General features: G+C 39.4%; 1 protein-coding gene across 1 annotated transcript; it reads right to left on the reverse strand.

Moving 5' to 3' along the window:
* Positions 1-7,341: 7,341 nt before the first annotated feature.
* Positions 7,342-10,123, reverse strand: LOC134658357 (tubulin alpha chain-like). Its single transcript, XM_063513985.1, has 3 exons — positions 9,969-10,123; positions 8,739-8,961; positions 7,342-8,532 (listed from the first exon to the last, which is right to left on the reverse strand). Exons 1-3 carry the CDS (start codon positions 9,969-9,971, stop codon positions 7,406-7,408), a joined length of 1,353 nt encoding a protein of 450 aa, XP_063370055.1. The 5' UTR covers positions 9,972-10,123; the 3' UTR covers positions 7,342-7,405.
* Positions 10,124-11,841: the final 1,718 nt, after the last annotated feature.

Here is an 11,841-nt window from a genome sequence, read left to right on the forward strand (position 1 = left end):
ATTGTTTTACAAGGGGAAAAGTTGTTGTTTATATCCTCGTGCTAATATTGATACACGAGTAAGTGAAAGTTCCAAAAAAAAGGACAGGAATCTTGAAAGTTGCGAGGGTTTCAACTTCAGAGCATGAGGCTTAGAAAAAAACCTTTGCTACCAAATTAAACATTTCTTTCCACACCAACGCGAGGAAAATACTTAAACCATTAGAAATCAAATCAAATAAACGAATGCTGTAATTATTTATTATTAACAATCACTTAATAAATGTACCTAGCTTTTGTTCACTAAGTATACATTCTCTATACATTCATTAAATTAACACAAATAGGCACGTCACGCTCAGCGTTTTGGCACTTTTATATGCAATTTTGATTATGGTCAGTCAGGATAATCCGAGCGAATCATATTGATCATATGACTAGTCGATAGAGTCTGTGCAGAAGAGTCGTGGAATGTAAGGGAGCCCATACATTTCACGACTCTTCTCTTTCCGCACAGACTCTATCTAATACCTTTAAACGAGCAATTCTTGTTTATTTATTTATTTATATATATATATATCAGGGGTTTCGGGGATCTCGGAAACGGCTCTAACGATTTCGATGAAATTTGCTATACGGGGATTTTCGGGGGCGAAAAATCGATCTAGCTAGATCTTATCTCTGGGAAAACGCTCGTTTTCGAGTTTTTATATGTGTCACCAGATATTTAATCACCCAGATATTTAATCTTTACAAGAAATAATAATTTTCACACTCGACTTCAAATAACGGGGTATTTTTTTTACATCATTTCATAATAAAAACAAAGGTGTGTTACTAGTAGATTGTTAACCAAGGGATGAAAGGCCCTCATCAGCCCTATAAGCGACTTACTTACCCACACAATGACGCATGTACAGACGTGTCGTGCACACATATAATATAAACGCAAATGATTTTTGATGTAGGTATGGCGTGTTCCAGTGGTATCTACTCAGTAGGTACCACCAAACCGAGTTGGTAGTAACTATTGGGAATTATTTTTCCCAGTAGTTACCAGCGGTAACGACTTGGTGGTAACTAGTGGGAATAACTCGTTTTCGGGGTTGGTCCTATCAGTAAAAGTTGCTCAGTATAATCCCAAAACCTCCCTGGCAACGGGAATGCACTTATTTTTAGGCCAACATGTATACCTAGCTAGTGACCTAGTGTGAATCATTAATTAAAGTTGACGAAGAAGAAAGTTTGTCAAGGAAATTTGAATGTGAATTTGGTCTGCGCTTGCCCGATAGAGAGTGGGAGAACGTTCCAACATCAGCTCTAGTAGCACGGTCGCATTTTTATCATTTATCACCATGCCTGTCACGTTCTAACAAGTATGTAAGTGCGAAAGTGACGGGCTTAGTGATAGTGGATAAAAAATGGAACCGTGCTGAGCCCGCTGCCCTAGTAGCACGGTCGCATTTTTATCGTTTATCACCATGCCTGTCACGTTCTAACAAGTATGTAAGTGCGAAAGTGATGGGCATAGTGATAGTCGATAAAAATGGAACCGTGCTGAGCCCGCTGATAGCCTATGCCTGTACATGTACCTACATACTATGCCTTAAAACAGTTTTTTGAAAAGATTTCACTATATTCGGACTACATTAGTCGAGTGGCGAGTATTTTAGTTGACTAAAATCGGTCAACTGACCAAAAATCGTTCGCACTACAGATGAACGAGTTACAAGTAGGGCTTCCAATACCGGTATCCCGGTATTTCGGGATCCCGGGATCCCGTCGTTTTAAACACATTTTTCAATACCGGTATTTTTAAAGGCAATACCGGGATCCCGGTATTTAAAAAAATGAGGGAAATGCGCAGTATAAACCCTTTAAATCCATTATATTCGGCTGTATCAAAGCTTACTAAAGGTCAGATGCATCTAGAGTTAGACCAAGAAAAGTCTGCAACGATATTGTTAGCACGCGCAGTGCAAGTGTTATATTAAACGTCAAACTTCTATGAAATTATGACGTACACAAATAATACTTGCACTGCGTACTGCGTATGCTATCAAAATCGTTGCAGACTTTACTTGGTCTAACTCTGGTCTCTAGCCCGCATTTTATTATTGAAACAAGATCGTTGCCTAATGCGTCAGATAAATATTTGGTGGTTGATGGTGGATGAATCCTGAAGTTATGTGAGTGATGAATATGTACATGAATATGAATATGATGAATTGATGATAGTGACATTAACATTAACATAATTAGTTCTTGTAATTTTATCAAAAAATAAAACAAAAGAGCAGGGATAACTGTAATAATGGCAAACCAATTTTGACGGAAATTGGTGAGGTGAAGTTTGGGTAAAGTCAACAAATTGGATAAAATTATTGCCAACCTGGAGTGTGAAATAAAATTATTGCAGATGGCGGCATTGATTGTTAATTGTTGTAATAGCTTTTAGGACATATCTGGTATTCCAGTGAGCCTTTCTAATTCCCCTTTTTAATAAAACTATATATTTTTAAGCGATTCATATCCAATACCGGGATCCCGGGATCCCGGTATTGATGAAGACAGTTTCGGTATTAATACCGGTATTGTGAGAAGTCCGGTATTTGGAAGCCCTAGTTACAAGTGAGTAGAGACTACGTTAATTTAGTCAAGTAGCGAGTATTTTAGTTACTAAACGTGTCTGAACACCAAAAATGTAGTCCAGGAGACTAGTAAGAGTTAGTGGGCTTTGATCTCGGACTGTCTAGAACACAAAATGACTAGTGTAATATTTTGTCTATATCTCTTTTAGTCTACATCGCAAACGGTCTAGAACACAAAATGACCACATATAGGTAGGTTACGTTAGTTAGGTATCTTCAAATGGCCGAAGGCCAAACCGCACAGAAATAGGAGCCCCGCGGCAGCGGGGCTCCGTCGACATCGCTAACGTAAAGATAAACCGACGAAATGTAGGTAAATAAAGGTCTAAATAATTGTAGTCATTTTGTGTTCTAGACCGTTTGCGATGTAGACTAAAAGGGATATAGGCAAAATATTACACTTGTCATTTTGTGTTCTAGCTAGACAGTCCGAGACCAACCCGAATAATTCGCCGACTACTCGACTAAATTACTAATTATTATATACGACTAATTTTTAACAAGCAGAAACGTCTGCGATCCATGCTATTAAGCTTAGAATACATTTAAAAGTGGAAAAATTACTGTCTTACGCTCTTACGGTAGATATCGCTCGGGTCCCCTTGACCCATATGGTGGAAAGATTTGCTGGCTATGGATGAGGTCTTGGTGGCTCAGATGGCAGAGCGCTGGAGTATCGATCCATAGGCCGTGAGTTAAAGGAGATTCACGGTTCGTGCGCGGTTATAAGTTTCAATTTTGCTTGCAGGCAGCGATATAGGTGTAATTTTATACCTAAATCTGACTTTTGTGAAGGAGTGAATTTTCTGTACGGTAGTACTATTAGTTATTCTGTGATAGTAGGATGGTTTTAAAATGTCCGAATCTACTATATACTTATAATAGAGAGATTCGCGGCGATGAATCGCATTGTTATCCTTTGTTAAACCCAACCGCTAATTACGCGTGCAAAATGAAACAAATAACAACCAATGTGACGTTCCACGGCAAAAGGTACCTTATGGCAGTTGGCGCTTACGTCGCATAGCGCCGCAATAATAATAGCGCGCGGCGGCGGAGCGGCGCTTATAATAGCGTAAGCGCCAACGGCCATAAGGTACCTTTACCCGTGGGACGTCACAAATGATTCCACACAGATAACATCCTTACTGTTTTAAGAATAAAGTTGAAATTACATTAGCAGATACTCGACATAGAACCTTTTGGACATGAAAATACCACCGGGTGTGGTATTTTGTTAGTTATACATAACTATCGTCTTGGTTATAGTTTCTTAACTTATGTATAAGTTATGTATAAGTTAAGAAACTACGAGATCCCACAAAGAAGTATATATGTACATCACACTATTCACACTAATATACCGACAAACAGACATAATTTGCGGGTTTTATTTGATTAATCACCATGTACTTAAGAGTGGGTTAGTAGACTTAGTAGTAGGTTAACATCAATAAATTGCTCTGATAATTAGATTAAGATAATATGTACCTATGTAATACCTAATTACTAAGTGCTTGTTGCTAGGCCTACATGAATAAAGTATATTTTGAAATTGAAAAAATTGTTAATAGGTATTAGGTACACAATTACATGCACAATGAAGAGCGGAATTTCTTTTTAGGAAGAATCCTTTGACATGGCGCCTGGCCATTTGTAAGACGTAATTTTCATAGTTCATTGATCCTAACAGATTAACCGTGAAAGGGTAACAGATTAAACATGAAAGGTACTAAATCCTGGCGTAATCAAAATAGTTCTAGCGTAGCGTTTTTTCTTAAAAACGATATCGATACGGTGAAAAATTAAAGCGCCTGAAATTTTTTAATAGCAATGCAAAGTGTAAAATGTGTAAAACTCGGAACCCACAAATAAAATGGCTCAATTTATAATTGAATATTAAAGTACTAAAAAGGTACTAAAATTTGGCTTTTATAGAATTTATCAATAATCGCGGGATCATAGCGTAATAAAATACACCCGCCATTCTGACTGTCAGGTTGGCGGGTGTAACGTTTTTTGGTAATAACTTTAAATACCGTGAGGTACTAATTTTTTTATATGAGGTACCAAATAGTACAAATTAGGTACTAAAATATGGTATGCTTTTTGTTTACTTTTGTTTACATACACCCGCCATTCTGACTCTCACGGTTATCTTGCCCCTCTGTTGTCGTTATCCCAAACATTTTCAGTGCAAACATTGGATCAAGTTGTAAATTATATTATTTCCAAATCTATTAAATGAGTTACAAATTACAAATTTCCATTACACATTCTAACATAAAATACACACATTAAAATTAACATATAACTAGGACAGTTCACACACAGTTGTAAATTGGTTATTAACAGGCCTAGGTGATATTTTTACAAACAATTATGCAATAAAAAAGAATTTATACTAACTAGATAATTAACGTATAGGTATGGATTAACTCATAGGTATTTATTAACACACGCTCATAAAAAACAAATTAAACCACAACTGGGTCAATTGAAAATACATATGTATTTCAACAGAAAACTTTGTTTACTATATTGAGTATATTGTCGACTTCAATTCAAGTTAAATTTATAATCGTCTAAACTATTAACATAAAAGTTACCTACCTAATTTAATTAATTATAACTTCAACTTCAACTTCAACTTCAACATTTATTCAGCAAATAGGCCACAAGGGCACTTTTACACGTCAACATTGAATTTACATAAAAGCAAAATAATAATAATTATACATCAACAATTATTAAATACAACTACAACTACCAAATCAAACTAACGTAATACAATTACTTAGAGATGTATAAGGTCTCTTAATGTCGAATTACATAAAAAAACTATAATAATAATATTAAAATAAAAACAAAACAGATACATGGAAAAAAAATCTAAACTTATTTAGAGGTGTAAATGTCTCTAAGTGTCAGAACTAAAAAATAACATAGTTTATCAAATTATCCTTAGAGATGTATAGGGTCTCCAAGAGTCACAATCCTGTATGATTAACACATTACGAGAAAAAAAAAAACATACGAGAACCGAATGAGGCGTCTCACTGCAATTAAATTAAAAAATAAAGTTACTAAATATATTCGTGTTAGCTTAAACAGACCCGTCTCCACAAACAGCACCCGTTCACGAGTACGACGCGTATCTCAGCCATCGCCTCCCTCAACCTTCATTCGGGAAAGTGGCGACCCGATCAACGACGCCACCGTAAGCAAAGATAAATAAGTTTAATATAATGTTGATGTGAGACTAGTCAGCAGTTTCCTCAAAAATGAGGTCATTATCGACCGTATACGGCGGTGACACCGCGGTGATGTCACCATAACGCCGCCATATCGGGCGAGCGGGCGCTCTTGGGCTCATAACATAACATGACCAATTTAAGTATTCAGTGCTTTCGGCGAACTAAAGAAGTGGCTACACTGTTGTTTGCCATTTAATTTATTGAAACAACAGACCTGCGTATAAACTTTTTAGTAACTAAGTAGTAAACTAGGTAGGTAGTAAATAGGTATGAGGTCATTTATTGTTTAGTTGGAAATTATGGAAAGTTTCTTGGGCCACATATCGACTTAACTGCTTAAGATGCAGGGACTGCTTAGGATGTAGGGTACAGTCGGTAAAAATGCGAGTGCCGTCGGTCCTGGTAAGGTAATAAGCAGCTAGATTCGTTGTGTACCTAACTACAGTAAAAATTAGTACCTACATAAAACTCAAAAGTTACTTTTTATGCTACCATTCCTAATTCACTCAAGAGAAAATTTCATACAAGGTAACCAGTGTTCAGTTCTCTTAAGTAGGCACGCCAAATTAGAAGTGTAACAAACCTCTTTACTCATAAGGCCAACCTGTCGAGTTGTAAACAGCTTTGCTATGGGCTTAATTATCATATTGGATGTAGGAAGACCGCAAGGTTTCGTGTAGGATGGCGATCATTTGAAAGGCAGGAACATGATATGACGAATTGGTTTGCTAGGCTAGTATTCATTTCAGTACGTGGGTAGAGTTTCTTGTCACATGACACTGGATGGATTGATTCCTTGGTTAGATAACATGCTTGGAGGTGTTGGAGTAATAGAGAAGGTCGATCGCATTATAGTTATTGAAGAATCTGTAGAGGAGATACTTAGTACCAAATTCGACAGCGTTATTACGGGGTTGAAGCTGTCCAATGCGATACTATTATAGTTAGGCTCCATAGTGTAAATAAGCCCTAATATGCAAAATGCCATTAGCCTGAATTTGCTCGCAAAAAATGTGGTTGGCAATAAAGTGCAATGGATAGTACTCATCTTGTACATATGCATTTTCAGTTCAGAGTAGCTTCTTTTGCCAACTGTACATATTACTACGTGAGACGGCCGTAAATATTAGCCCAATTATAGCAGTCGACTATTATCTAATTATAGACCTACCCCGTACCCGTAGGCCCTTCGCCGAGGCAGACTTGAGCGGGTTAACGAAAATATGTAGTTACATTACGTTACGACAAGAGTGCGAAATAGGAAATTCGAAAACTTCACGTTTTAGTCCTTTCTTACAAATACACATAGATAATGGAGGTTCAAAGCGTTTATGAATAAGCCTTATTCATGCATGACCATTATTCATTTTTTAAAACTTATTTTTACCTATTGTATACCTAGCAATTTAGGTCAATTTGATAGGATAGGAATATTGGGAATAAAACAAAAGTAAATTCACATAATCTCAGTTTTATTCATTTTCACCGGTGTATCGGTGTGAGCGAGTGCATGACCGACTTAATATTCCTCGGCACCCTCGCCCTCTCCCTCGACGGAGTCCATGCCCACCTCCTCGTAGTCCTTCTCGAGCGCGGCCAGGTCCTCGCGCGCCTCCGAGAACTCGCCCTCCTCCATACCCTCGCCCACGTACCAGTGCACGAACGCGCGCTTGGCGTACATCAGGTCGAACTTGTGGTCCAGGCGCGCCCAGGCCTCGGCGATCGCGGTCGTGTTGGACAACATGCACACGGCACGCTGCACCTTCGCCAAGTCCCCGCCCGGCACCACGGTCGGCGGCTGGTAGTTGATGCCGACCTTGAAACCGGTAGGACACCAGTCCACGAACTGAATCGTACGCTTGGTCTTGATGGTGGCGATGGCCGCGTTCACGTCCTTGGGCACCACGTCGCCGCGGTACAACATGCAGCAGGCCATGTACTTGCCGTGGCGCGGGTCGCATTTCACCATCTGGTTGGCCGGCTCGAAGCAAGCGTTGGTGATTTCCGCCACAGAGAGCTGCTCGTGATAAGCTTTCTCGGCGGAGATGACCGGCGCGTAGGTGACCAGCGGGAAGTGGATACGCGGGTACGGCACCAAGTTGGTCTGGAACTCGGTCAGGTCGACGTTGAGGGCGCCGTCGAAACGCAGGGAGGCCGTGATGGAGGACACGATCTGGCCGATGAGCCGGTTCAGGTTAGTGTAGGTCGGGCGCTCGATGTCCAAGTTGCGGCGGCAGATGTCGTAGATGGCTTCGTTGTCGACCATGAAAGCGCAGTCGGAGTGCTCAAGAGTCGTGTGGGTGGTCAGGATGGAGTTGTATGGCTCGACTACAGCAGTAGAAACCTGGGGTGCGGGGTAGATGGCGAACTCGAGCTTGGACTTCTTTCCGTAGTCGACCGAGAGACGTTCCATGAGGAGAGAAGTGAAGCCGGAGCCGGTGCCACCTCCGAAGGAGTGGAAGATGAGGAAGCCCTGGAGACCGGTGCACTGGTCGGCGAGCTTGCGGATGCGGTCGAGCACTAGGTCGACGATTTCCTTGCCGATGGTGTAGTGGCCGCGAGCGTAGTTGTTGGCCGCGTCTTCCTTACCAGTGATAAGTTGTTCTGGGTGAAATAACTGTCTGTATGTGCCGGTGCGGACCTCATCTGTTGGAAAAAGATAAAAATCATTAGAAATGTACTTACAGCCTCAGTTGAGCAGAATTCCAAAGTTAAGAAGAATTATTTTTGTGTGAAATGTAAGAATATGAAGGGTACTTTAAAGAGTCATTTTAGAGTAAGGAACCATACTCTAAAATAGGAAAAAAAAATAAGATTTCATTGCCTATTAATGTCCCTTTATGGAAACTTACCGACTACAGTGGGTTCCAAGTCCACAAACACGGCACGGGGCACGTGCTTGCCAGCTCCGGTCTCGCTGAAGAAGGTGTTGAAGGAGTCGTCACCACCCCCGATGTTCTTGTCAGTGGGCATCTGGCCGTCGGGCTGGATGCCATGCTCCAGGCAGTAAAGTTCCCAGCAGGCATTGCCAATCTGGACTCCGGCTTGGCCAACGTGTACTGAGATGCACTCACGCTGTGGCAAGGAAAAGTTTGTGTTAATAAAGGTCTATCTTTAGTTTACAAATTGCAGAAGAGTAATACTATACCTACATAAACCAAAGTACAACAGAAAGTAAAGTGAGTTATTTATATTTTGGAAATACCTAAGTGTGTAAAGCTACAACACAAGTTATTTTGGATAAATAGAAATGTAGCTAAAGAGAATTTAAAAACAAAATCAGTAATTTATTGTTTATCAAGTTTTTATTTGGCTGAGATATGCTATCATATATTTATCTGCATGAAAGATCTAGTACTTAAGTACTTTAGAAAAGTTAGAAAGTTTGTTACTTGTCGAACAATGGAAGAAAAAGTAGCACATTTCACTTACTCTCTATAATAACTCCGCGCAAGAGAAAGGTGAAAGGCAACCCGGCCCTACTCAAGGTTTTCGTAAAACGACCTGACATGTATAAGTAGATTTTACTTGCCAAGCTAAGAAAAGCCTTCGGTAATATGCAAATTGGTTTCTACTCGAACAATCGGTCACAACAAGTGAGATCATCCATTTATCAAAATAGCCTTGTAAAAGGTCGCGGACACGTCACCGGTTTTCCAATGAAAAGTAATTCGAAAAATAAGCTATATAGCATCAAATGATTGACGACATATAGGTTGAATAATAGAAAATTGTATTTATTTAACGGGCGTGGCACCCGGTGAGGTGAGGATGTGGTGACAATTTGACAAATACCGACGGCCGCCGGTAGCAATGATTATCTTAGCGAAACAAAAGAGCAACTTTAACTATAGAAAACAATTTAAACAATTGAATGGGGCCTAGAATAACAATTTGAAAGAAGAATGTCAAGCAAAGTAGAAAACTACGAGAAATGATAAAAATGTGCTTCTGCCGGCGCCTACATGAAAATGGTGGCGTGGCCACCCGGTGTCATTTAACGAAAAATACGACGGAATAAATGATTTTCACAAGAAAATTATTTAGGGGAATGAATATGGATAAAATAATGCAGTACTCACCATTTTGATTTGAGTTTTGTGTAACTTAACGTAGAAATAAGTTAATTAAATAAGTCAGTCTTCGTTCGACAATACCGGTTAAGAGGCTTGCCGAGCGGAAATTATGGAGAAAAATCCGTTAGGCGCGCTTATATAGGCCGGTTTCACGGGGGACCGTCGCCGCTCGGGCGGAGTTGTGATTGGTCGATACGGCTGCCGCATGGGCGGACTGGCCAATAAGGACAAGCCTGCATTATCTCACCATTGCGGGAATATGTGGGTGAGTGATTCATTCAACTTTAGGGATGTATTCATATCGATATTGAGCGACGTATTAAAATTAAAAGTACATATTATGTATTTCTAGCTAAAGTGTCATTCAATAGAACTTGCGAACTATGTAAACAAAAGTTACTAGTAATTTGACATTTAGTGTCAATTTTAGTATGGCGGTTTGTTTACATAGTTAGCAAGTTCTATTGAATGACACTTTAGGGAAGTAGTGTCACCCAATGTATGGAAGGTGCAAATTTTGGTATCGGATGAATTCACTTGGCACAGATGCATGATAGGTAAAGCTAAGCTAATTTAAGCCGGTAGCCAACCGCCACCCCCTGGCAGGTAAGTAGGGGGGGCAGTCAAAGTTACACGCCGCCGCGCTTTAGGTAAAGAATCATATCGGCTTCTATTTACCTAACACCTCGAGTTTGGTGTCATTTCCTGATAGATCAAAGATGTAGCTTTCATTTTTAGTACAAAAAATACACCTTTTCATATAAATTTTGAAAAATATATGAAAACCTTAGCCTTTCTAGCCGGAATTTCTTTTTGGTTCCATACAAGCTTTTGATCCTCAATAGGAATGGAATCGATTGGCATAAAAAAAAAAGTTTGTCAAAAATTTCCTTTTTTTCGCAGCCTGTATGTTTTTTCCAGAATCTGTAAAAGCCAATCTTCATTAATTTAAAATCGAGGGAAGGTCTTCTAAAACCGTTTTCTGGTAGCAGTACGGGATCTGGTAGCTGCCCTCACTGACCCAAAAATAAAATCCACCCTGTATAGTCTGACCTCTTTAAAACGAAGAAAAACCTACGAGAAGCTCCTTAAGTCGATGCCCTCCATAAGACTAATCCTCGTTAACACGAAGTTTCTGGCGTTTCCCTTGAGATGCGTGCTATCGAGGTTCCACTGTATTAATGCATCAATCAGACCATAAGCGACAGTCAATAAGTAAATTAAGTATGTATTCTATATATTTTACATAAAAAAACAACTTAATACTTGCAACAAATTATGTGAGACTAGACGTTTGGAAAAGTTCCTAGGCATCGCCGTGTACCATGCTCGATTTTTTTTTGATAGTTATATGATAACTGTATATAATAAAGTTTATATTTTTTTAAAGCTAGATAAGTGTTCTTTAAGGCACCATTTTTTCACAAAATTCAGGATTTACAAAGATAGTGACTGTTGAATAAAAAAAATTGCATTCCGGTTTTGATATGTTCGTCAATATTTTCCTTTTTTCTATTAAACTATGTATTCAATGTCTCAAAAATGAATTCCTCGTCCCCGATTTATCAGAATATGACACCACACTCGAGGTGTTACGTATACAGAAGCTGCTATGATTTTTTTTCCTAAGCGCGGCGGCGTGTAACTTTGACTGCCCCCCCTGCCTACCTGCCAGGGGGTGGCGCTTGGCTACCGGCTTAAATTAGCTTAGTTTTATCTATCATGCATCTGTGCCAAGTGAATTCATCCGATACCAAAATTTGCACCCTATGACACTACTTCCCGGGGTATTCAGCAATATTTGCTGTAATTGTAATTCTACTCCAGACAGTATACACTAGGGTGGAGCGTCGTTGTATGGGAAAAAATAAAAATGTGA

This window comes from Cydia amplana, chromosome 22, assembly GCF_948474715.1.
Source record: "Cydia amplana chromosome 22, ilCydAmpl1.1, whole genome shotgun sequence".
In the NCBI taxonomy this organism is placed as follows: Eukaryota; Metazoa; Arthropoda; class Insecta; order Lepidoptera; family Tortricidae; genus Cydia; species Cydia amplana.